Source organism: Chroicocephalus ridibundus, chromosome 21, assembly GCF_963924245.1.
Source record: "Chroicocephalus ridibundus chromosome 21, bChrRid1.1, whole genome shotgun sequence".
Taxonomy (NCBI): domain Eukaryota; kingdom Metazoa; phylum Chordata; class Aves; order Charadriiformes; family Laridae; genus Chroicocephalus; species Chroicocephalus ridibundus.
Genome location: NC_086304.1, coordinates 5,038,211 through 5,064,183, shown reverse-complemented (window position 1 = coordinate 5,064,183; position 25,973 = coordinate 5,038,211). Strand labels below are relative to the sequence as shown.

The 25,973-nt window shown below is 57.8% G+C and overlaps 2 protein-coding genes across 4 annotated transcripts in view; one reads left to right on the top strand and one right to left on the bottom strand.

The window, feature by feature from the left end:
* LOC134526057 (tRNA-dihydrouridine(47) synthase [NAD(P)(+)]-like) overlaps positions 1-7,981 on the bottom strand; it is a 32,681-nt gene extending 24,700 nt beyond the window's left edge. The window contains exons 1-3 of the mRNA XM_063357518.1: positions 7,772-7,981; positions 7,033-7,074; positions 6,799-6,934 (exon numbers count right to left, since the gene is read on the bottom strand). Coding sequence (XP_063213588.1) covers positions 6,799-6,934; positions 7,033-7,074; positions 7,772-7,822 — 229 coding nt within the window. The 5' untranslated portion in view covers positions 7,823-7,981. The remainder of the gene's footprint in view (positions 1-6,798; positions 6,935-7,032; positions 7,075-7,771) is intronic.
* Positions 7,982-8,566: 585 nt separating this feature from the next.
* LOC134526054 (endogenous retrovirus group 3 member 1 Env polyprotein-like) overlaps positions 8,567-25,973 on the top strand; it is a 39,871-nt gene continuing 22,464 nt past the window's right edge. For 2 of the 3 annotated variants that reach the window (XM_063357513.1, XM_063357512.1), the window contains exons 1-2: positions 8,567-8,688; positions 9,755-10,125. The gene's annotated coding sequence lies outside the window, so the exon portion shown is untranslated. Of the gene's footprint in view, positions 8,689-9,754; positions 10,126-17,898; positions 19,337-25,973 lie in introns of those variants that run through there. The other variant, XR_010073888.1, reaches the window with a different exon arrangement.

Here is a 25,973-nt window from a genome sequence, read left to right as displayed (position 1 = left end):
CCTCGCACCCTCCAGGTCCTTGTTCCTGTCTCTGCGTCACTCCAGGCAGCGCAGCACAGGCAACAGTCACAGAGGCATTTGCCGTGTGGCACAAGGAGGCTGCGGGTGCAGCTTCGTCCCCACAAAGCTCGGCTGAACCAACTTGGTCCTTTCTCCCCGTGAAAAATACTGTTGAAAGCAAAAAGCACTTGCACACAGAGCCCCTGGTGGGATCCGGGGACACCCAGCCCCCCCGAGCCCCTTCCCTCCCCAGCAGGAGCTGGGGGGGCTGTTGGGGGGGCCGTTGGGAGGGGGCGGAGCACAGGGAGCCCCAACATTCCATCCTGGAGACGCCAAAGAGTCCTTAGCAGCGGAGAGAGCAAGGGGACCCACCATGGCGCTGCCACCTCCGTGGCTCCCACTGCACGGCCCCCGTGCTCCCCCAGCGCCCCAGAGCCATCAGGCTTTTGTGCTCCCACAAACCTTCTACCCCCAAGGCAGGGAACGACCCCGACCCACAGCCCGGGGACGCTCTCGGGGCCAAGAGCGCAGGAGGTGACCATGGCTCCTGTCTCTCTTCCAGGCGCAGCCACCCTGTTCCCACCGCCCGGGCAGCAGCTGCTCTTCCCCACGGCCTGGGCACCCCCAGTGGGGGTGGCCCCACAGGCCCCACCTCCAGGTATGGCACCCCTGTCCCCTCTGCCACCCCAACACCTTTTGGCACCCATGAAACCTGGGCGCCTTCAGCCTCCCCCTCCCCTCTCCACGGTCACCTTCATCAACCCACCTCCCCTGTTCCCCCCCCGGCAGTTCTGGCACGGGGGCTCAGCAAGCCCGGCTGAGTGTCCCTGCCCTTGCCTGCCCAGTGAATCCCAGTTCCTGAGAATTTCCACAATACTTGGGGCCACCTCTCGGGGCCAAGAGCGCAGGAGGTGACCACCGGCCATGGCTCCTGTCTCTCTTCCAGGCGCAGCCACCCTGTTCCCAACCCCCGGGCAGCAGCAGCCATTCCCTGCAGCCTGGGCACCCCCACTGGGGGCGGCCCCACAGGCCCCACCACCAGGTACGGCACCCCTGTCCCCTCTGCCACCCCGACACCATCAGCACCCTGATGGCCATGGGGGGCGGCTCGGCGGGTGCCCCGGAGGGTGCCCCCGGCCCAGCACGGCTCCCTCTCACCCACACAGGGCTGCACAGGGCCCCATGCGGCTGCTGCTGCTTTTACCCGCGCTTCTTCCACGTCGAGTGGACCCCCACCAACGGGCCTGCGCCAGCCACTGCCATCCTCGGACACGGCACCGCTGCTCCACCAGGCGCTGCCCTGTGGGGCCCCCGGGGCTGCGGGACCCTCCCGGCCTGGGCAGCCCCTGGCACCCCCCAGGGACAACACCCACTGCCCCAACTGACGCAGCTCCCAGACTATGGCCACCAGGGCACAGCGGTGCCTGCAGTCCCCCCGCTGCTGCTCACCTCCATCCCCGGCCACCAGCACCTCAAGGCCACCTACATGGGGGTGGCCAGCCCTGCCAGCCGCGTCCCCATGGGCACCTACTTCCCCCCCAGCCCTGCTGCTGCCCCCCACAAAGAAGCTCCTGGTGACCTGGGTTCCAACACTGAAGTCATCGAGGACATGCTCCTCCAAGAGCCCCTCTGGCTCTTTTTTTCCTCCTTGGACACGGTGGAGCTCTCTCAGGACACTGACACCACCATCACCACACCTGGGGACCCCGGTGGCATCATCAGAGAGGGCAGGGCGGTGGCCCCAGCACCCACCCAGCTGCCAACGTCCATCCCTGCCTTCGAGAACACCAAGGAATGGTCCTCAGAGACCAACAGCTCCAGCAGGGCCTCCCGTGCGCAGACACCCCTGGGCAGCGACATCTCCTGGAGCACCATCAGCTCCCCAAAGAGCAACATCTCTCCCTGGAGCAACATTTCCTCCGAGAGCGACATCTCCCCAGAGCTCACCTTCTCCCCAAAGAACATCACCCACTCAGAGCAGGACATCTCAGAGTACGACAGCATCTCGCTAATGACTGACACCTCCTCGAGCAGCAACAACTCCTGGGAGAGCGACGTCCCCCACAGCCAAGCCCTTGGGGACGCAGCCGGCCACCTTGAGAGCAATGTCCCCAGGAGCCCCTCTACTGTCCCCCACAGCCAAGCCCTCGGGGACACAGCTGGCCACCTTGCAGTGCCCCAGGAGGTGCCTGTCAAGTACTTCGGCGTGGAGGTGACCCGGAAGGCCGTTGTCATCCTGGAAGATATCTTCTCCAGGACGACGTCCCAGGAGCCGTGTGGGGACACGGGGATGGAGCTGCCGCCAGCCCAGCCTGCCATGGCGGAGAAGCGGGAGACGAAGCGGGGAACAAAGCAGGGGACGAGCTCCCCATTGCTGCCACCCAGGAAGCGCAGGGCTCTGGCAGACAGGCCGGGGGTGGTGGGGAGGAAGAGACGCCCCCCAGCGAGGAGACGCAGATGAAGGGGCGCGGGGGGGGGTGCATTTGGGGAGTGGGGGGAGGGTTGTATTTAGGGGAGGGGGGTGGGGGGGCAGATTTAAGGGAGAGGACTGTATCTGGGGGGGTGGTGTGTTTGGGGGGGGTGCGGAGAGGGACATGTTTAGGGGAGGGGGGGTTAGAGTAGCTTCGATAGGGCCTTTTCTCTCCTGTTTTTCCATTAAAAGTTGTAGCGGGCAGTGTGTTTGGGGAGGTGGGTGTGTTTAGGGGAGGCAGGTATATTTAAAGAAGGGGTAGTGTATTTTGAGAGATGGGGGGCTGAGTTTAGGGGACGGGGGGTTAGAGTAGCTTCGATAGGACCTTTTCTCTCGTGTTCTTCCATTAAAAGTTGTTTCTCCAGTCCTGCTCCGTGCCTGTCTGGGAGGGGAGGGAGCGCGGGGGACAGCGGGAATCGGCCCCCACCAGGTGCCACAGCCCCACACGGGACCCCGAAGGGCACCAAGCTGCCCCCAGGGCCGAGTGACCGCCAGTGGGGTGGCAGTGGCGGAGGGGGACTCCCCTGACCCCTTCCCAAGGGGCAGCCAGGACAGACGGGTCCCCGCCGGACCCACGGACACGGCCCCACGCAGAAAGCAGCACGGAGCCCCCGGGACAAGGACAGACCTTGGGGAGCGGGAGGGGACGGAAACACACGACCACAAGGGCTGCCAGGCCTTCGGCTGGACCCCGGCCAGCATCCCCTCCCGCGGGGACAGGCCTCGGGGCAAAGCCCCCAAAGCCTCGGGACAATCACCCCCGTCCGCAGCTCCGCAGCCCGGCTTTGCCTCCCTGCGCTGCCCAATCACCCCAAATCACCCCCACAACGGCCAGGGGGGAGCTGCCGGCCAGGCAGGGACCCTCCTCCCCTTCTCTGCCTGCGCCTTGGGCAGCCCCGACACCAGCCCGGGGGGAAATAAGGAAAGAAATAAACAAAGAAATCACGGCAGGGGCCAAAAGTGCCTGGAAACCCCAGCTCTTTATTGCCCGTTCCCCCTCCCAGCTCCACAGCCCGGGGCCAACGCAGCCAAGGGCGCCTTCGGGCAGCGGCCGCCCCTCTGCGGGTAGGGCACGCAGAAGGTGCGGGGGGAGGTCCCCGGTCCCCGTCGGGGCACCCCCAACATCGGGGGCTGAGCCCCTGCCCCAGGGCAGCCCCAGGGACGCCCCCAGGGCGGGGGGAGCCGCTGCGGGCCCCGGGCGGGCGCAGTCCCCTTGGCCTCGGCAGGGCCCAGCACAGCTCCTGGCACCGCTGCTGCTCCGCGTCCGGCCTCCCAACCCCCCGCCCCGAGCACCCTCCTGCACCCAAAACTCTCGTCCCCTGCAGCAGCTGCACCGCCACCGCCCGCAGCTCTCGGGGGCCGCGGGGAGCTGCTCTGCGCCAGACAAGGAGGAAAAGGGAAGAGAAAGACCAGAACCCAAACTGCAGGGCTGACCTCGAGTTAAAGCGTGTTCTTAAGGGCATTCTCCAAGGGCCTCTTGGGCACAGAGAGACTTGGGGCATCAACCACCTCTCGAGGACGCCTCTTCCAGGGTTTGACCGCCCTCTTGGTGAAAAAACGCTTCCTAATGCCCAGGCTGAACCTCCCCTGGCGCGGCTTTGAGCCACTTCCACGCATCCTGTCCCTGGATGCCCAGGAGAAGAGCTCAGCACCTCCCTCTCCACGTCCCCTCCTCAGGAAGCTGCACAGAGCCACGAGCTCGCCCCTCAGCCTCCTGCTCTCCAGACGAGACCAACCCCCAGCGCTCAGACGCTCCTCAGAGGACATGCCTTCCAGCCCTGTCACCACCGTGCTTGCCCTCCTCTGCACCATCCGAGGACCTTCCCACCCTTCTCCAATGGTGGGGCCCAGCACCGCACACAGTGCTCCAGGTGAAGCCGCGCCAGCGCTGAACACAGCGGGACAATCCCCTCCCTTGGCCGCCTGCTTCTACTGTCTTTGATGCCCCCCACGATGCGTTTGCCCTCTTGGTGCCAGGGGACACTGCTGGCTCCTCCTGAGCTGCTCACCACCCCCACACCCCTTTCTGCAGGGCTGCTCCCCAGACGCCCCCTCCCCATTCCCACTGCTGCCGCCGTTACTCCCTCCCTCCCACCTGCAGAACGCGGCACTTGGACTGCTTCAATTTCACGCCCCTCAGGATTGCCCAACGCTCCAAGCCATCTAGAGCCTTCTGCAAGGCCTCCTGGCCCTCAACACACTCAACAGCACCTCCCACTTTGGGATCACCAGCAACCTTCCTAATGGGGCATTCACCTCCCAAAATCCAGGGGAGCAACTCTGCCCACCCTTTTTCTGACAATTTGAAACTCAACCATTTCATGATGTCTGCAGCCGAGACCTTCCCGTCTCCCACGAGTCCTTCTCTGCTCACAACCACCAGGTCTCGCAGGGCATCTTTCCTCGATGGCCCCCCGAGCGCTGCCGACAAGAAGTTCCCATCTCCCACAAACTGCAGGAACTGCCCAGCCCTGCTCCTCGCAGCACCAGGGGCTTCCCACATGCTGTCTGGGGAGATGAAATCTGCCAGAAGGAGAAGGGCTCCTGACACAGAGGTGTCTCCTCATCCCCTAGAGATTCAGAGCAACATCTTCTCTGCGTTCAACACCTCCCCAAAGAGCAACATCTCCTTTGAGAGTGACATCTCAGGGCACGACATCTCTCCAAAGAGTGACACCTCCTTGGGGCGCGACATCTCTGCAGAGCGCAACATCTCCTCCAAGAGCGACACCTCCCCAGAGCACAATTTCTCCCCAAAAAGCGACATCTCCTCAGAAGACAACAGCTCAGACCGCAACATCATCTCCCTAAAGAGTGACACCTTCTGGAGCAGCGACAACCCCTGCGAGAGTGACATCTCCTGGGAGAAAGATGTCCCCAGCAGCACCTCTGCTGTCCCCCACAGCCAAGCCCTCGGGGACAAGGACAGACACCTTGCAGTGCCCCAGAAGGTGCCTTTCGAGTACGCGCTTGTTCCGTGGCCTTCCCTTGTGACGAATAGCAGATATGGGGACGAGATGGTACTACGGAACTGATAAGCGGCCTACACGCTACCCAAGCCAACATTTCCTCAAATGTTGATGAAATGCTGTCCTTTGTGCGAACTTTGCTCACCACAATGTACCAGAACACACCTCCATCCCGGAGGCTATCCGCCCCCGAGGGGTGAACACTCCTCCTTGAATACATTAATCATAATAAAAGTACGTATGACTAAAGTCACTCAAACTCCACTTTGAAGATAAAAAAATAGTATAAAAATAGCCCAAGAGAGAGGGGATGCCAGGGAAGACACCATCGCGAAGAATTCCACCGCTGATTTCCGGGATCAGTCGACGGGCTGAGCCTTTCTTCCCCCTCATAGGGACGCCTTTGAGTAAGACTTCAATTACACCGAGCGCTTTCTCGGGGACTTAGAAATTTCTCTAGAGAATCTCTACCCTACATTTATAGCCAGGCTGTATCATTTATAATTTTGTCGCGCGTTTTGTATACTTAACAATATCTTTGTTTGCACGTGCTTTGCAGACAGTGTATTTATCACCGGCAATCCTAAAGAACCTGTATATCTGTTGTTTAAATAAACTGCACGGTTTCAGTAGCTGGTCGTTTCGGTGTCTCACTGAACGCGACCAAAACTTGAGAGAAGCCGTGCTAGTTCAGGAGCACGACTAGACTGAAGTTGCAGCCCACTATTAGTGTATCCAAATCGTAACAGTTTAATACATATTAAACGCGATTGGACTGATAGTGCTGAATTGGGCATCACTCAGAATTTAAACCTAGCCGCACCTGGCCTCCCACCTCAGTGAGGAGTGTTAGAACGCAAGGGGGTTTATCTTCTGCCAAAACCGCTTGGCCCCGTTTCACGTAACAACTTCCCATATCCACTGCAAGGTTTAATTGGTTTCATGGCACCGGATCCCAACAAGGATTTAAAATGATCCGGTTGCTAACAGACCTGGTTGCTTTAACCCTGAACCCCAGCACTGGAGGGACGCAGCCTCCCGATAAGGACAATGCCCCTCTTGCTGGGCAGTCACCCAGAATCGGTGCCAAAACGGGTTCTGAAGTTTGGTGACCTGAAGACCAGCCTCACCCCTGGCAATGCCATGCCGAGAGTCAGCAGGAGCCACTGAAAAGCTCCTCCCCACCTCTCGCCGTGCCTGTGCAGAGCCACATTTGGTCATCGTGTCTGGAAACGCTCCCTCCGGCTACCAGAGGGGGACAGGTTGCATGAATTCAAGCAGCAGCTTTTCTCCTCAGAAGCGAGTTATCATTTCTTTGGTTCTCAAGATGACAGCACCCACCCGCACCCCAAAAATTACCTTCGGCGTGATGCCGTTTGAGGAGAGCCCACTGGGAGGACTGGCCCTGAAGCAGGTTTGTGCACGCAGCCGTCTCTCCACGGGTGACGTCTGCCCCAAAGCGCTCGCATAGCCTTCGGAAAGGGAGGTTACCGCCCTGAAAGAGACAGCAGAGAGATGGTTTGTCAGGAGATTTGCTCTGTTCCAGATGTGGCAATGGCAAATTTGGACAAAAGGAGAGAATTATCCACCTACCATGGTCAGCGGAGCCAAGTAGAGCTTGCCTTGGATTTCCAGCTAGAAAACAAGAAGGATGGAGGAGCACGTTAGGAGAGCTGAAGCAGCAGTGGTTAAACAGAAGGATATTCCAGGTAGCAATTGTAGCACTTGCCTTGGCTAAATGTCAGTGGGAAACCCAGGAAATCACTGGTTTTTCTTTGAGAGCCCCAACTATTCCAAGAGAATGTATCACTTGGAGAAAAGAACCAGAAACTGGAACCGCTCCGTTTGTTCTCAGTGCTCGGCTTGGAGGAAACTCAAAGCAGTTACAGATCTAGAGGGATGCAAGACTGGCTAAAGGATGAACGCGGAGAGGGGCCAGAACTGCTCCAAGCACCCGTCGCTCCCCGGGTGATGTTGGGTGCCCCACGAAACGCTCCCAGGAAGCCGGCAGGAAGCCGACTGCTGTAACGTGCCGCAGAAGGGCGGTGACGTACCCACTTGAGGGGACATTTTAGCACTAGCGCTTCAGGGAAGCTGACGCTTTACTTGTCCCGCTCAGCTCATCCTGCTTCACCCTCTCCCAGGCAGCCAACGGAGCTGGTTTTGCCGGCGCAGCCCCCTGCTACGCGCTCCCTGCTGGGAGCCTGCCCTGGTGCATCTCTCTCTTCAGTGTGCTTCCCTAGACTTCCAAATCAATACAGCCCTGGAGGGCTCACCGGGGTCCCAAATCCCCAACCCCAGAGCAGCGCAGAGCAGGGCCCCCGCACCCTACCTGCGTTACCCACGGGCACAGCCTGCTCTGCTCGTAGCGCTTGGGCTTCATACACGGCCTGCTCTTCTTCTGCCCCCGGGCCCGCTTCCGCTCCACGGGCTCCTTTTCTGCTGCTCCACCATCCTCTCGGCTTTCCCCGTCCTGACCGAGGTCCTCTGACTTCACCCGTTTGGTGGGGGGCTCCCTCTGGCAGCTGCCGACCTCCTCCTCCTCCTTGACCTTCTCTTCCTCCTCCTCCTCCTCGACCTCCTCCTCCTCCTCGTCCCCGCCGCTGGGCTCGGCCCGGGCCCGCAGGTAGGCACGGAACTGCTCCTTGGAGGCGAGGAACCTACAGAAACATCACACCCCTGTCACCCCAGCCATGGGGGGAGCGGTGTGACAGGGCCATGGGGGACAGGGGGCTGCTGGGGGGACAGCGGGGCCGGGCATGTACTGGGGGGGCAGTGCAGAGGCTTGGCATGTACCGGGAGGGGGTTATGGGGGGGCCGTACACGTAGTGGGGGGGTTATGGAGGGCCCTGGCCCCTACCAGGGGGGTTATGGAAGGGCCATACCTGTACCCGGGGGGTTATGGGGAGGTCTGCGCATGTACTGTGGGGGTTGGGGGGGGGCCCGGGCACGTACCGAGGGGGGTTAGGAGGGGGCCCGGGCACGTACCGGGGGGCCGGCGGGGCGGGGCCGGGGCCGGGGCCGTCGTGGGCCCGCACTCAGCGGGGGCCGCCGCCGCCATGCTGCCGCACGCGGGGATGAGGGCAGGGGCCGGGCGGGCCACGTGACGGGGGCGCGTGCGCGGGGCGGGTAGAAAAGGCCCGGCGGCGGCCAGGCCGCCTCAGAGCGGCGGCGGGGCCGGGGTTTGTGTGTGGCCGGGCCGGGGGCGGCGGCCGGGCGGGCTGTGTGAGGGGTCGCAGCGCCGCTGAGGTCAGTGTCCGTCCGGCTGTGGGAGGCTCTGAGCGCTCTGCGGGGGAGCAGGGCCTGTGGGCTGGGGGCGGCCCTCAGGAAGGGCCTGGCCGTGGGGGCAGGACCCCCGGGGGAGGGGCTGTCCGTGTGGGGAGGGGCGGCGCGGGGCGGCCGGTGTGTGGGCCTTGCACCGGGGAGAGGTGTCGTCCCGTGTTGTGGCTCCTGAGGGCCTGTGTTTTGGGGCACCTCCTGGGTGCTGGCCTGTGAGGCGTTCGGGATGAGCAGCAGCTGCTGTGCCGGGGGAGCAGGGCTCATCCTGGCTCGAGGGACAGAACAACCCCCCTAGAGGCCCCCATCTGGTGACCTCTGAGGGGTTCTGTGCTTTGGGGCTTTGGCTCTTCTGCCTCCTGCTGGCTGTCAGCTGGAGAAGGTGGAGCTCTCTGCAGAGATGCAGGGCGCTTGGTGTGGGCTTTTTTAATGTGGGGTTTTTTGAAGCAGTAAATGCAAGGCCTGGTTGCTCAGGGCTCAGCCGTCTCCCATTGCACAGAGGTGTAAATCTGCTTGAAGCTGTCCCGTGGGCAGAATTCTGTTGTGTCTGCTCTGGCAACAGGGTTTTCCACCTTACCCTTTGGAAGCGTTTTCAAGCTCAGCCCAGCAGAGGTGTGAGAGGGCTTTGTGTTTCGGCTGCTGGTGGCCCATGGGAAGAAGTGGTTTTTTTCTCCTCCTTTGGTGCAGGCTGTTGTGCCTTCTTCCTGCTGTGGGCAGGCTGCAGGATGGATGGAGGAGCCATGGGACCAAGTCACGTTCCCTCTGGGGGCTGGGGTCGTTCTCTGGCATGGGCTGTAGCCAGCACAAAACTCACTGCAGGTGTTTGGTGCTGCCACACGTTCCTGGTGGGTGTATGAAGGAGGCTGTGCTGCTAATGCAGCGAGCAAGGGCTGGTGCTCATGAGAGTGGCCGGAGTGCAAGGCCTGTGCTTGTGTTTGGTGTGTGGGTGGGAGTTCAGTCTGAAAGACAGAGTGATGTGACAAGTGTGGGGTGCTTGGTGTGAGATGGCATCTGCTGACCTCAGCTTCCTCCCCTCTAGCTGCCACATCTTCCCCATGTGTTTGGGACCCTGGTTGCAGCCTCTCTAGCTCCATAGTCATGGAATCGCCTCATAGCCAGGTTGGAAGGGTGTCCAGGGGAGCGAGGAGCTGTGAATCCTGCGTTGCGGCTGCCTGAGCTCGAAGGCTTTCATGGGCGAGTACAGTGCTTGGATCTCCAGAGCTGTCGCTTCAACATCCTTCAGCAGCACTAAAGCAGCTTTGAAGAAAACCACTAGCCAAGAACTCGCTGGGAAAGGCCAAGTCAGGAGAAAAGGAAAGGCTGATTGCAGGAAAGTGTGATGTGTATACAGGGAGAAGTAATTTCAGAAAAAGTTCATCTGCTTGAATGTCCAAGTTAAACAAGGGACAGGTATGAATGAAAATACCCTTTCAGCGGGGCTTTGGCACCTGGTGGGGGCTGATTCCCGCTGTCCCCCGCGCTCCCTCCCCTCCCAGACAGGCAGAGAGCGGGACTGGAGAAACAACTTTTAATGGAAAAACACAGGAGAAAAGGTCCTATCGAAGCTACTCTAACCCCCCCTCCCTCAAACGTGCCCCCCTCCCCTAAACACATCCCTCCCCCCACATACACTGCCCGCTACAACTTTTAAAGGAAGACCAGGAGAGAAAAGACCCTATCAAAGCTACTCTAACCCCCCCTCCCCTAAACATGTCCCTCTCCCCACCCCCCCCAAACACACTACCCCCCCCAGATACAGTCCCCTCCCTTAAATCTGCCCCCCACCCCCTAAATGCACCCCCTCTCTGCCCCTCATCATTTCCATCTCCTCACTGGGGGTGTCTCTTCCCCCCTGCCAACCCTGGGCTGCCTGCCAGAGCCCTGCGCTTGCTGGGTGGTGGCGACGGGGAGTTCGTCCCCCGCTTCATCCCCAGCTTCTCTGCCGCCATGGGCTGGGCCGTCAGCAGCTCCATCCCCATGTCCCCGCACAGCTCCTGGGACTCTGTCCTGGAGAGGAATTCTTCCAGGATGCTGACAGCCTCCATGGTCTCCTCCATGCTGTAGTCGGGCGTCAGCAGCTCCTCGGGCAGCGAGAGTGAGGCGACGTGGCAATGCGGGGCAGGTGTGCCAGTGCCGCTGGGGTTGCAGTCAAAGAGCCTCAGGGCCTCCTCGAGGGGCACCTCGTGGGGCACTGCAAGGTGGCCGGCCGCATCCCCAAGGGCTTGGCTGTGGGGGACAGCAGAGGGGCTGGTGGGGACGTCACTCTCCCAAGAGGTGTCTCTGCTGCAGGAAGTGTCACTCTTTGGGGAGATGATGTTGTGCTCTGAGGAGATGCCACTCTTTAGGGAGAAGTTGCGCTCTGGGGAGATGTGGATCTTTGGGAAGAAGTTGCATTCTGGGGAGATGTTGCTCTTTGAAGAGATGTCGCGCTCTGGGGAGATGTTGCTCTTTGGGGAGAAGTTGCTCTCTGGGCAGATGTCACAATCTGAGCAGATGTTGCTCTTTGGAGAGTTGTCGAACGCTGAGAAGATGTCACTTTTTGCGGAGATGTCGCTCGCAGAGTAGATGTTGCTCTTTGGGGAGATGTTGAACACAGAGAAGATGTTGCTCTCTGGGGAGATGTCACGCCCTGAGGAGGTGTCACTTTTTGATGAGATGTTGCTCTTTGGCGAGATGTTGAACGCTGAGAAGATGTTGCTCTTTGGGGAGATGTCGCTCTCAGAGGAGATGTCGCTCCCTGGGGAGATGTTGAATGCAGAGAAGATGTCGTGCTCTGGGGAGATGTCACGCTCTGAGCAGATGTTGCTCTTTGGGGAGATGTTGAACGCTGGGGAGATGTCATGCTCTGAGATGTCGCTTTTTGAGGAGATGTTGCTCTTTGGCGAGCTGTTGAACGCAGAGAAGATGTTGCTCTCTGGGGAGATGTCATGCCCTGAGGAGGCGTCACTTTTTGATGAGATGTTGCTCTCTGGTGAGGTGTTGAACGCAGAGAAGATGTTACTCTTTGGGGAGATGTCACGCTCTGGGGAGATGTCACTCTCAGAGGAGATGTTGCTCTTTGGGGAGCTGATGGTGCTCCAGGAGATGTCGCTGCCCAGGGGTGTCTGCGCGGAGGAGGCCCTGCTGGACCTGTTGGTCTCTGAAGACCATTCCTCTGCGTTCTCAGAGGCAGGGGTGGAGGTTGGCAGCTGGGTGGGTGCTGGGGCCACCACTCTCCCCTCTCTGCCAGTGCCACCGGGGTCCCCGGGCATGGGGACACTGGTGTCAGGATCCTGGACATCCTCCACTGCGTTCGGGGAGGAACGAAAGAGCCTGAGGGGCTCTTGGAGGAGCATCTCCTTGGTCACGTCAATGTTGGTATCCGGGTCGCCAGGAGCTTCTTTGTGGGGGGCAGCAGCGGGTCTGGGGGGGACACGAGTGCCCGTGGGGACGTGGCTGGCAGGGGGTGCCCCCGTGGGGTTGGCCTTGCCGGAGCTGTTGGTGCCTGCAGGCTGTCCCTTGAGGTGCTGGCGTCCGGGGATGGAGGTGAGCAGCAGCGTGGGGGCTGCGGGCACCGCTGTGCCCTGGTGGCCGTAGGCTGGGTGCTGCGTCAGTTGGGGCGGTGGGTGTTGTCCCTGGGGGGTGCCAGGGGCTGCCCAGGCCTGGAGGGTCCCGCAGCCCCCGGGGCCCCACAGGGCAGCGCCTGGCGGAGCAGTGGCGCCATGTCCAAGCGTGGCGGTGGCCGGTGCTGGCCCGTTGGTGGTGGTCCACTCGATATGGAAGAACCTTGGGTCGAAGCAGCAGCCGCATGGGGTCCTGTGCAGCCCTGTGTGGGTAGGTAGGAGCCGTGCTGGGCCGGGGGCACCCTCCGGGGCACCCGCCGAGCCACCCCCCATGGCCATCAGGGTGCTGATGGTGTCAGGGTGGCAGAGGGGACAGGGGTGCCATACCTGGTGGTGGGGCCTGTGGGGCCACCCCCAGTGGGGGTGCCCAGGCTGCAGGGAATGGCTGCTGCTGCCCGGGGGTTGGGAACAGGGTGGCTGCGCCTGGAAGAGAGACAGGAGCCATGGCCGGCGGTCACCTCCTGGGCTCTCGTCCCCGAGGGGTGGCCCCAAGTATTGTGGAAATTCTCAGGAACTGGGATTCACTGGGCAGGCGAGGGCAGGGACACTCAGCCGGGCTTGCTGAGCCCCCGTGCCAGAACTGCCGGGGGGGGGAACAGGGGAGGTGGGATGGTGAAGGTGACCGTGGAGAGGGGAGGGGGAGGCTGAAGGTGCCCAGGGTTCTTGAACACCAATGGTGTCAGGGTGGCAGAGGGGACAGGGGTGCCATACCTGGTGGTGGGACCTGTGGGGCCGCCCCCACTGGGGGTGCCCAGGCCGTGGGGAAGAGCAGCTGCTGCCCGGTCGATGGGAACAGGGTGGCTGCGCCTGGAAGAGGGACAGGAGCCATGGTCACCTCCTGCGCTCTTGGCCCCAAGAGCGTCCCCGGGCTGTGGGTCGGGGTCATTCCCTGCCTTGGGGGTAGAAGGTTTGCAGGAACACAAAATTGGGGGGGCGCGGGGGCCACGCAGTGGGAGCCACCGAGGTGGCAGCGCCATGGTGGGTCCCCTTGCTCTCTCCGCTGCTAAGGACTCTTTGGCGTCTCCAGGATGGAATGTTGGGGCTCCCTGTGCTCTGCCCCCTCCCAACGGCGACTGAGGGGTGAAAGCGGGGGGCTTGGGCTGGCGGTAACGGGAGCGTGGGAGGAGAGTTGGGGAGTGCAACCGCGGGCTCGGGGGAGCTGCCGAATACGCGAGGGCATTGGGGTGGCCATAACGGGAACGCGGGAGGAGAGTTGGGGGGTGTGACCACGGGCTCAGGGGAGCCGCCAGATCCGCGATTGCATTGGAAAGGAATTATTCAAAATGCCTTGATAGAGGGTGTAATGTTACCAACAGCATTTCCGGTGATACTGGGGGGAGCTACGGGAGGTCGAAAGAATCCCAGTAGGTGGGAGGGTCTTCCTTGGCCAATCGTAAAGGAAGCGAGAAAATTGGTGCATGACTTTGGTCTTAATTCTCCCTACACTCAGTCATTTCTTAACAATATTTTCACTACTAATATTATGACTCCTTTTGATAGCCGGACACTGATGTCCCTTATCCTCACACCAATGCAAGAACTAATGTGGAGATCAAGGTGGGAGGATGGTGTACAACGTGCAGTTGTAGCAAATTTGAGTAGAGCAGAGGGGGATCCGTTACAGTTGGCGACTATGGAGATGTTATCAGGAACAGGTCCTTTCGCTGATGCTCAGCGACAAGCGCGGCTAGATGTCGCGATCTTACAACAGTCTGCAGAGTTGGCGCGCGAAGCACTGAGGACGTTGCCAGAGGATGGCAAGGTCACTCCCCCATATACGACGATAAAACAGGGCCCCAGCGAGGGATATATGCAGTTTCTTGATAGACTAAGGAATGCGTTAGACCGGGGAGAACTGCCAGTGGCAGCCAAAGAGGCGGTTTTTCATTCATTGGCTGTAGAGAACGCTAATTCAGCCTGTAAGCGTATTTTGCAAGCTTTGCCTCGACACGCCACCATTACCGACATGATAGAGGCATGCTCTAGGGTAGGAACACCTGAAGAACAGGCAGGATTTTTGGCCTCCGCTTTCGCTGCAGCTGTCAAGCCCTTGATTAATAATCGTAATTTGGGACCGAAATGCTTTAAGTGTGGGAAGGTTGGTCATCTGAAGATACAGTGTAGAGCAGGAAAGCAGAGGGCAGAGACAGATATGACGCCTGTTAGGAGCGGAGGAACGGGAGGATTTACAGGCACATGTAGTTGGTGTCAGAAATTTGGACATAGAGCATCTGAATGCCGCTCAAAATTTCGTAAGAATGGCATACCATTGGGAAATGGGCTGATGAGCGCAGGGGGCCCGAGCGCGATGACACAAAACAGGCCTCAGGGTCAGGGTGCTTGGGTAGTGCAGGCTCTGCAACCACAGGAAGCGCCGGAGTGGACGTGGCAACAATAAAGGAGGTTACCCTTACAGACTCCCAAGTGCAGTGCATTCCTACTGATGTGAAAGGGCCACTGGGGTATGGACTGAGTGCACTATTATTGGGACGATCTTCCATTACCAGACGGGGTTTGTTTGTGTTACCTGGGGTAATAGATGCTGATTATACGGGTCCAATTAAAATGATGGTATGGACACCCACTCCACCTGCGCATATCCCAGCGGGTACTCGCATTGGACAACTAGTGCCATTTAAGGCTGCCGTTCCGACGGCTGGAAATCAGATACGGGGGAATAAAGGTTTTGGCTCAACAGGTAATGCAGATATATATTTAGCCCTTGAAATCAGTAAAACAAAGCCCTTGCAGCGAGTTGCCCTAAGAGCACCAGGGGGTCAAAAACGTGTGCTTGATAGGCTCGTAGACACCGGCGCTGATGTGACTGTTATCAGTCAAGAGTGTTGGCCACCCTCTTGGCCCCTAGAACACCCAGCTATATCCATAATGGGGGTCAGAGGAACTCAGATGACAAAAATAAGCAAAGAGGTGATTCAATGCCAAATGCCTGATGGTGGAGTTTGCTCAATTCGACCGTATGTGACAGTAGCACCGGGATGCTTTAAGTCAACTGGGCACTCATTTAACGACTGGGGGGACGGATTTTCCGGGGCGGCCATTGGGGAAGGGCGACCTATTTTGAAATTGAAGTGGAAAACGAATGACCCGGTGTGGGTGGACCAATGGCCGCTCAATTCGGAAAAAATCGCCCACGTTAACCAATTAGTACAGGAACAGTTAGAGAAGGGGCATATAGAACCAACAACCAGCCCCTGGAATATACCTATTTTTACCATCCCAAAAAAGAGTGGCAAATGGCGGTTACTGCACGATTTACGAAAAATCAATGAGGCTATGGAGGACATGGGTGCTTTACAGCCAGGTTTGCCATCCCCTATCATGATCCCTAAAGGGTGGGAGGTTCTGATAATAGATCTGAAGGACTGCTTTTTCACAATATCCTTGCACCCCGATGACTATCCGAAATTTGCTTTTTCCGTGCCCACAACAAATAAGAACGGGCCTATGTGCAGGTATCATTGGGTAGTGTTGCCACAAGGAATGAAAAATTCACCCGCCTTGTGCCAGATGTACGTAGCATGGGCTTTGGCACCAGTGCGAAAAAAACACCCTGAGTGGATAATTTATCATTATATGGATGACATCTTGATAGCTGGACAGCAATTAGAGTGTGACAAGGCTATTGAGGAGCTGCAGCAGGTACTAGGGAAAGCAGGGTTACAAATTGCACCAGAAAAAGTTCAAAAAGAACCACCCTGGAAATATTTAGGATGGGAAATATCTAAAACTACAGTTAGGCCACAGAAGTTAGAGATTAGAACACACATTTCGATGCTGAATGATGTTCAGAAACTCTTAGGAGATCTAAACTGGGTTCGTACGTTGTGTGGCCTTACGAATGAGGACTTAGCACCTCTCATGCGCTTGTTGCGAGGAGGCGGTGGCGTTGATGCCCCTAGACAGTTATCTTTGGACGCGCAGAAGGCGATGCAGATGGTCCGTGATAAGGTCATCAACGCCTACGTGCATCGATGGGACCCTGATTATTCGATAGGTTTATTAATTATAAATCATGACGAACGTCCTTTCGCTTTAGTAATGCAATGGGTACAGGAAAGGGACCCGCTACGAATTCTGGAGTGGATTTTTTTGTCTCTCCAACCAAAACGTACGCTTATGCCGAGGATAGAGGCGCTGGCGCAACTTGTGATTAAGGGGCGTCAGAGGATCGTTGAGATATCCGGTCAGGAACCTGAATATGTGGTAATTCCTTTAGTAGCTGAATACTTGCAGTGGGCCTTACGACACTCTATGGCGTTACAGATTGCACTTTTGAACTGTGCTGGGACAGTTAAGGTACACTTGCCTCCGCACAAGTTTTTTAGTGTGTTACAAGTAGGACACATTGATGAAATTCCCGCTTTGTCTCAACGACCTGTCCGAGGGCTGACAATCTTTACAGATGTCGGGGGGAAGACACAGAAAGCAGCAATAACATGGTACATGGACAATAAATGGCATGATATTGTGATCACGGACTGTAAAGGGTCCACACAAAAGCTAGAATTACGTGCTGTACTAGAAGTGTTTCGCAGGTGGACAAAAGGAGGTATTAATATCGTATGTGACTCCTTATATGTGGTTGGAATCGTTCAACGAATGGAGCGTGCTTTGCTGAAGGAGGTCAGAGATGAGCAGCTGTTCACCCTGCTCCATGAATTGTTGCTACTACTCAATGAACGGCACGATCCTTATTTCATCACCCATATTCGCAGCCATTCGGGGCTCCCAGAAGGTTTAGCTGAGGGCAATAGACGAGCTGATAAACTTGTGGCTCCTGCATGGGCCACGCCACCTCCAGATAAGTTTGCACGGGCATCTCATACATTCTTCCATCAATCTGCACGAATGCTGCGCAGACAATTCGGGATCTCGGAGTCTGATGCCCGAGGTATAGTGCAAACGTGTGCTGATTGTCAACCATTTATACCTAACTTCGACCCAGGCGTCAGTCCCCGAGGGCATGGACCTTTGGAGTTCTGGCAGACTGATGTAACCCATGTGTCAGAATTTGGAAAACTGAAATTTATACACCTGAGTGTAGACTGTTATTCAACTGCAATTTGGGCAACTGCGCAGACTGGTGAATCTAGCAAACATGTACAAAAGCATTTGTGATCCGCAGTTGCGGCCTTAGGTGTACCGCGTGTGATAAAGACTGATAATGGCCCAGGGTACGTAGCCCGTTCAACACAGGTATTTCTACAGCTGTGGGGCATTACACGTGTGACTGGCACACCACATTCTCCGACGGCTCAAGCCATAGTGGAACGCATGAACCAGTCTTTAAAAAATTTGCTTCAAAAACAAAAAGGGGGAGAGCACGGGCTGAGTCCTGTAGGTCGACTGAACAAGGCCGTTTACGTCCTGAACTTCCTACGCCTTCCTCAACACTGCCTTGTACCTCCAATCGTGCGGCACGGCGCAGGCCTGCAGAGAGACCTGGGAGATTTTAGGCAGGAAAATGGCATGGTAGCAGTTAAAAACAGTGTGACGGGGAAGTGGGAAGGACCGTGTAGACTATTAACCTGGGGTCGAGGATACGCCTGTGTCGTTACAGATGCCGGAACCAGATGGGTACCACCAAGTGGATAAAGCCCTGGTTTGAGCAGACGGATTCGAATGAGTTACCCCACAATACCAACGACGACGGTGAGGGCTGAAGAAGTGCAGTGCCCCAGGTGTGGAACTGTGACCCACAGACCCTTGTGCCTTGTGAGGATTGTTGAGGCTGGTGGTGGTTTGAAAGACCACGTGCTGCGGCCCGGTGTGCTGTGTGTTTTAAATCCGGTGTGCTGTGTATTTTAATTCTAGTGTGCTGTGTATTTTAATAAGGAATTAGGTAAAGTGACGGGGTATGCTGTCTGTTTTTAATCCGGTGTGCTGTGTGTTTTAATAAAGAACTAAGTAAGGTGACGGGTTTAATTCGTTTAGCTATTGCAATAGAGTACAGAGTCAGGTTCACCTCAACACGAGCTGGCTGAGCGACAGGAGATAGGGGAGTCTGCCATTGACAAGGATTGGTCGAGGTGTGGCATACAGTGCTGTTACACAGTGCTACTGCCAGAGGTTTGGTCGGTTCTGGAGGACTGGTGGGAACAGGTAGTGCGTCACTGTAGCAACAGGTTCGGTCATGTACAGCGCAGAAAGAAGGGCAAGGGTACTGATATTGGAAGATGCCCCTGGGAATTAGTGTCGGGCTTATCCTTGTGATTGGAAGTTGCAGCTGAGCACAAAATTGAGAACCCTTGGTATTTCGGCTTCTTTTAATACAGCAGGATTCAATTCAGTTTACCCAACATTTAACACGTCCCTAGTGAACTTTTGTGGAGACACCACAGGGGTGATGATTGATTTTTGCTGTTGGCTCAGGGTCATGGGTGTGAAGATTTTGAAGGTATGTGTTGTATGAACCTTTCTGACCACTCGTCATCCATTCATAAGCAGTTACGGGAGCTGAAGGATAGCATGTCCAAATTAAAAGTGGTTTCGGTTTCGATGATTGGTTAAGCTCATGGGGTATAACGGGATGGTTATCAGACTTCCTAAAAGAAGGGCTCATGCTATTGTTGGTTATATTATTATTGATTATGGTAGCCTCGTGTGTTCTCCGCAAAGTGACTGACGTGATAGAAAATGCCATGCACAAGGTCTGGCTGGCTCAAGAAGAAAAAGGGGGTATTGTAGGAATGTGTCTGAGAGAAAATGGCCATGTGAGCCAGCCTCCCTACTGTGAGAGATTGGATTAAGGGCAAAACAGGTGGTAGAAGATGGAATTACTCCATGGGAAAAACGGGAACTGCGAAGGTAGAAAACATGTTGTGCTAATGACTAAGCAATTTACTATGTGAATTCTTGTAACCAATCTGATCTGTGAATGAACTGCATGGACAGCGCGTGGACAGTGTAACGAGCTAATCAGAAATAAGCAAGTGGCATGTACGGCTACAACACAGGGTATAAAAGATGATGATGTGTGCTTAATAAACGGCTTCTGTTGATTCACATTGGATCGTCTGGAGTCCAGTTATTTCTCCTCAGCGTTCTGCAGGTGGGAGGGAGGGAGTAACGGCGGCAGCAGTGGGAATGGGGAGGGGGCGTCTGGGGAGCAGCCCTGCAGAAAGGGGTGTGGGGGTGGTGAGCAGCTCAGGAGGAGCCAGCAGTGTCCCCTGGCACCAAGAGGGCAAGCGCATCGTGGCGGGCATCAAAGACAGTAGAAGCAGGCGGCCAAGGGAGGGGATTGTCCCGCTGTGTTCAGCGCTGGCGCGGCTTCACCTGGAGCACTGTGTGCGGTGCTGGGCAGCCCTGCAGTTAACTCGTGGTCAGCCCTGCAGTTTGGGTTTTGGTCTTTCTCTTCCCTTTTCCTCCTCGTCTGGCGCAGAGCAGCTCCCCGCAGCCCCCGAGAGCTGCGGGCGGTGGCGGTGCAGCTGCTGCAGGGGACGGGAGTTTTGGGTGCAGGAGGGTGCTCGGGGCGGGGGGTTGGGAGGCCGGACGCGGAGCAGCAGCGGTGCCAGGAGCTGCGCCAGGCCCTGCCGAGGCCAAGGGGACTGCGCCCGCCCGGGGCCCGCAGAGGCTCCCCCTGACACCGGGGGTGCCCCGGTGGGGACCGGGGACGTCCCCCCGCACCTTCTGTGCGCCGGACCCGCAGAGGGGCGGCCGCTGCCCGAAGGCGCCCTTGGCTGCGTTGGCCCCGGGCTGTGGAGCTGGGAGGGGGAACGGGCAATAAAGAGCTGGGGTTTCCAGGCACTTTGAACAGGGGACAGGGGAGTTCCCCCCCCGCCACTGTCACCCCGCTGGTGGTGACTCGGCCCTGGGGGGGGGCTCGGTGCCCTTCGGGGTCCCGTGTGGGGCTGTGGCACCTGGTGGGGGCTGATTCCCGCTGTCCCCCGTGCTCCCTCCCCTCCCAGACAGGCACGGAGGAGGACTGGAGAAACAACTTTTAAAGGAAAAACACAAGAGAAAAGGTCCTATCGAAGCTACTCTAACCCCCCCTCCCTCAAACGCGCCCCCCTCCCCTAAACACATCCCTCCCCCCAACTACACTGCCCACCGCAACCTTTAATGGAAAACGTCAAGAGAAAAGGTCCAATCGAAGTTACTCTAACCCCCCCTCCCTCAAATGCACCTCCCTCCCCTAAACTCACCCCCCCATCTCTCAAAATACACTAGCCCCCTTTAAATATACCTGCCTCCCCTAAACACACCCACCTCCCCAAACACACTGCCCGCTACAACTTTTAATGGAAAAACAGAGAGAAAAGGCCCTATCGAAGCTACTCTAACCCCCCCTCCCCTAAACATGTCCCTCTCCCCAACCCCCCCAAACACACCACCCCCCCAGATACAGTCCTCTCCCTTAAATCTGCCCCCCACCCCCCTCCCCTAAATAAACACACACACACACCCCCCCGCCCCTTCATCTGCGTCTCCTCGCTGGGGGGCGTCTCTTCCCCCCTGCCACCCCTGGCCTGTCCGCCAGAGCCCTTCGCTTCCTGGGTGGCAGCGATGGGGAGTTCGTCCCACGCTTTGTCCCCTGCTTCGTCCCCCGCTTCATCCCCCGCTTCGTCCCCCGCTTCTCCGCCATGGCAGGCTGGGCTGGCAGCAGCTCCATCCCCGTGTCCCCGCACGACTCCTGGGACTTCGTCCTGGAGAAGATATCTTCCAGGACGACGACGGCCTTCCGGGTCACCTCCATGACAAAGTAGTTGACAGGCACCTCCTGGGGCACTGCAAGGTGGCCAGCTGTGTCCCCGAGGGCTTGGCTGTGGGGGACAGCAGAGGGGCTCCTGGGGACATCACTCTGAAGGTGGCCAGCCGCGTCCCCGAGGGCTTGGCTGTTGGGGACAGCAGAGGAGCTGCTGGGGACGTCGCTCTCTGTCCCGTAGAGGAATCCTTCCAGGATGCGGGCACCCTCCAGGAGCTCCTCCATGCTGTAATTGAGCATCAGCAGCTCCTCGGGCAGCAAGAGGGAGTCGACGTCGCAGAGGGGGGCGGCTTCGCCGGTGCCACCGGGGTCACAGTCCAAGAGGCTCAGGGCCTCCTGGAGGGACACCTCGTGGGGCACGGCAAGTTGGCCGGCCGCATCCCCGAGGGCTTGGCTGTGGGGGACGTCGCTCTCCCAGGAGTTGTCGCTGCTCGAGGAGGTGTCACTCTTTAGGGAGATGGTGTCGTACTCTGTGATGTCCTGCTCTGAGTAGGTGATGTTCTTTGGGGAGAAGGTGAGCTCTGGGGAGATGTCGCTCCTGAGAGAGATGTTGCTCTTTGGGGAGCTGATGGTGCTCGAGGAGATGGCGCTGCCCAGGGGTGTCTGCGCACGGGAGGCCCTGCTGGAGCTGTTGGTCTCTGAGGACCATTCCTTGGTGTTCTCGAAGGCAGGGATGGATGTTGGCAACTCAGTGGGTGCTGGGGCCACCGCTCTCCCCTCTCTGATGATGCCACTGGGGTCCCCAGGTGTGGTGATGGTGGTGTCGGGGTCCTGGGAGACCTTGACCATGTCCAAGGAGGAACCAAAGAGCCAGAGGGGCTCTTGGAGGAGCATGTCCTCGGTAACTTCAAAGTTGGCATCCAGGTCACCAGGAGCTTCGTTGTGGGGGGCAGCAGCAGGGCTGGGGGGGAAGGAGGTGCCTGTGGGGACGCGGCTGGCAGGGGGTGCCCCCGCGTAGGTGGCCTTGAGGTGCTGGCGTCCGGGGATGGAGGTGAGCAGCAGCGGGGGGACTGCGGGCACCGCTGTGCCCTGGTGGCCGTAGGCTGGGAGCTGTGTCAGTTGCGGCGGTGGGTGTTGTCCCTGGGGGGTGCCAGGGGCTGCCCAGGCCTGGAGGGTCCCGCAGCCCCGGGGGCCCCACAGGGCAGCGCCCGACGGAGCAGCAGCGTCGTGGCCGAGGGTGGCGTTGGCTGGCGCAGGCGCGTTGGTGACGGTCCAGTCGAGGGACCCGAAGCGCGGATCGAAGCAGCAGCAGCCGCATGGGGCCCTGTGCAGCCCTGTGTGGGTGGGAGGGAGCCGTGCTGGGCCGGGGGCACCCTCCGGGACACCCGCCGAGCCACCTCCCATGGCCATCTGGGTGCTGATGGTGTCGGGGTGGCAGAGGGGACAGGGGTGCCATACCTGGTGGTGGGGCCTGTGGGGCCGCCCCCACTGGGGGTGCCCAGGCCATGGGGAAGAGCAGCTGCTGCCCGGGCGGTGGGAACAGGGTGGCTGCGCCTGGAAGAGAGACAGGAGCCATGGTCACCTCCTGCGCTCTTGGCCCCAAGAGCGTCCCCGGGCTGTGGGTCGGGGTCGTTCCCTGCCTTGGGGGTAGAAGGTTTGAGGGAGCACAAAAGCCTGATGGCTCTGGGGCGCCGGGGGGGCACAGGGGCCGCGCAGTGGGAGCCACCGAGGTGGCAGCGCCATGGTGGGTCCCCTCAGTCTCTCGGCTGCTAAGGACTCTTTGGCGTCTCCAGGATGGAATGTTGGGGCTCCCTGTGCTCCGCCCCCTCCCAACGGCCCCCCCAACAGCCCCCCCAGCTCCTGCTGGGGAGGGAAGCGGCTCGGAGGGGCTGGGTATCCCCGGCCCCTACCAAGGGCTCTGTGTGCAAGTGCTTTTTGCTTTCAACAGTATTTTTCAGGGGGCGAAAGGACCAAGTTGGTTCAGCCGAGCTTTGTGGGGACGAAGCTGCACCCGCAGCCTCCTTGTGCCACACGGCAAATGCCTCTGTGACTGTCGCCTGTGCTGCGCTGCCTGGAGTGACGCAGAGACAGGAACAAGGACCTGGAGGGTGCGAGGGAAGGTCACGCAGCATCCCTCGGTGGCACGCTCCCCTGCCCAGCCCTCCCTCAAATCCTGCTCTCGGGTCTTTTAGTCTCCTCATTGGGAAACAAGCAGCTCTGGGTCCCCCTCGGAGGGGGCTGCACTTCCCCTGGGTGCGTGACACCGGGAGGAGACGGTACCCACCGCTGCATGCTCCCAGAAAAGGCCGGGATTCTGCACAACATCCGATGACGAGATGCTGGGTCTCTCTGTGCTCTGCAGGACCCCAGGGACTGGGTAGTTCATTCCCTCCTGGCACTGGGGAGGATTTGGCACTACCAAGGACATCCCGGTAGGAACAGAGGCCTCTCGCTCCCGCTACGTGAACAGCGTGTGGCGCGGGGGAGCTGGGACAACTGCCGTGAGCTGGAGGCCAGAGATCCCTCCTGGCCTGTATCCTGTTCATTAACCAGATTGCTCTCTGTTAGCGAGGCACCTCTGGCTGCAAGATCGTGTGAGACCATCTGCTGTGTAACTTGTGGCAGGGACCGATGCTGGGGGCGTGAAGGCAACTTCTAAAAAACATAAAACTTTCATTTCATTTCAGAGCGCAGCTGAACAACCCCATTCCTCGACACGCATCGTCCTAATGCCTCCTCTTGACCCGACGCCACAGGAAAGGGCCTCCTCAGCCCTATCTGTAGGAATTTGCCATGTGTTTAGGCAGGAAGGTGAAGTTGGTAGCTACGGCTCCCAGCAGCAGCTCACTAGAAGAAAGGAAAGAACAAAAACGTCATTTCAGTCGGGACGGAGAAACGACAAGACTCTCCTTGAAGAGTTAAGTTAAGCTCACTCTTTATTACAAACTTGGCTTTCTTATATATCTAATCTTTTGTCCACGCTCCGTTCACGCGTTCTTTCTACGCATTCAATTGGTTAGGTGACATAGCACAGGCGCTCGTAGCTACAATACGATTGGTTATTGAAATCCTGTTCACATTGCTCAAAATCTGGCTTTCTCACAGCCTAACTCTCCTTGTTCTCTCAAGCAATCTTCTTCTTTCTCCTTTTTGTTACATTGTCCTTATACGACGCAACTCGCGGCCTTCTTATGGGTACACTGCAATCTCTGTCTCTTCTGTCAAGGGGTCTACGGACCCGCCGTATCCCCCAACAACTCCCCCGTTTTGTATTTGTGCTACAAATGCCACCCCCATCACCTGCTGCAGGGCCCTTTGCAGTAGGGAGATGAGACATGGCACCATCATTAGCACAACTACAACTATCAACAATATTATTAATCCTGCTTTGACTATTGAAACCAGCCATCCTGAGAGTCCCCGGTTTTGCAAAAGGTGATCAAGAGAGAAGAACCCATCCTCTTCTTTTAACTTTTTCGTTTGTTCCATCAGCTCTTGTACGCGTGCATGAATAGATCGAGAGTGGTCTGATAAATTCATGGAGCACATCCCATCAAAATCTTGGCAGCCATGACTTTGAGCCAGCAACTAAAACTCTATTGCAGCTCGATTCTGCAGTGTGGCATGTCTAACTGAGTCTACATCTAACAGTAAAGTACTCAAAACTAGAGAAGTAGCATTAGATTGCTCAGCCAGCCAACGTCCAAGCTTGTTAAGTGCAGCGAGCGCTTTAGCTGACGCCGCCCTGGGGGCTAAAGAGGATGCCGCGATTATTTCTCCAGGGTTCCAAAATTGTACATTGTCATCACAGCTGTTTCTGAATGCGTGAGCACTTCCTTTTGGGCGCCTATAGTGCTGCTCAATCATAGATATATTTGGTGTTAGTAGGGTTAATCTTCCTAAACTACAGGGACCCCCTTTAATATGAGGGGGGGGGACCAGGCCATGCTCTGTCTCCGCAGATGAGAGAGATTCCTGCTGGCAAGCGAAGAGGGTGAGGAGTAGATGCAGAGACATTGGTTGATGTGGAGTTGCAGATCCTGTGTTACAGGTATCTGGTTACAGATCTGGTGACTGTGTTACAGGTCCTGTGCAGGTTACTGTGTTGCAGACAGGGTACCCAACATCCCAGTTATCAACTACCTCACCCCCTTTTGTCAAGTGCTTCGGAAACTCCGGCGCAGGCCAGGCGTCTAAGGGCTGTCCCACCAGACAGGTTGAGAAGGGATTCTCCGGTGATGAGGCTGACAAACAAAGTGTGTCCTGGCCCGTTAAGTTAGCCAGGGTGACCCATACATTATTCTTTGGTTGAGGTGGAATCCAAACCCTTGAGGAGAGTGCAGTAAATATGTTAAGGCAGATGGTGAGCAAGATAGCCGGAGTCATCCTGCCGGTTCGCTTTGTTCCCCCGTCCTGGTTATCTTCAAATACAGGTGGACGTATCTTGCGGGCACCCACCGTGGTCCGTGATCTGTGGAAACACAAGCATAACCCCTTCCCCAGGTGATTAAGTCATGCGGGCCCAACCACTGTCCCGTCCTGAGGTCCCGCATCAGCACTTTTGCTCCAGGACCCACCCGTTCCTGGGTCACCAGAGAACCAAAGTGCTGAAGGAGGGGTGGCATCGCAGCAGGAGTATCGTCAGCAAGCTGCAAAAAATTCAAGACATATACAGCTTTAGCTAATCGTGCTTCAGGGGTTTCCCCTAGCATTCCCCCTTTTTGTTTGTGTAAAAGGCGTTTCAGGGTACCGTGCGCACGCTCAACAATACTCTGACCCGTGGGTGAGTGGGGGATGCCTGTGACATGTGTCACGCCCCAGAGTTGTAAAAAACAAGCTCCTTTTTGCGATACATAAGCAGGACCATTATCAGTTTTGATCTGTGGTGGGACACCTAAAACAGAAAATGCACGCTGCCAACGGCGTAGGGCGTCCCGAGCTGATTCTCCAGCGTGAGCAGTGGCAACGAGGGCAGAAGAAAAGGTATCAAT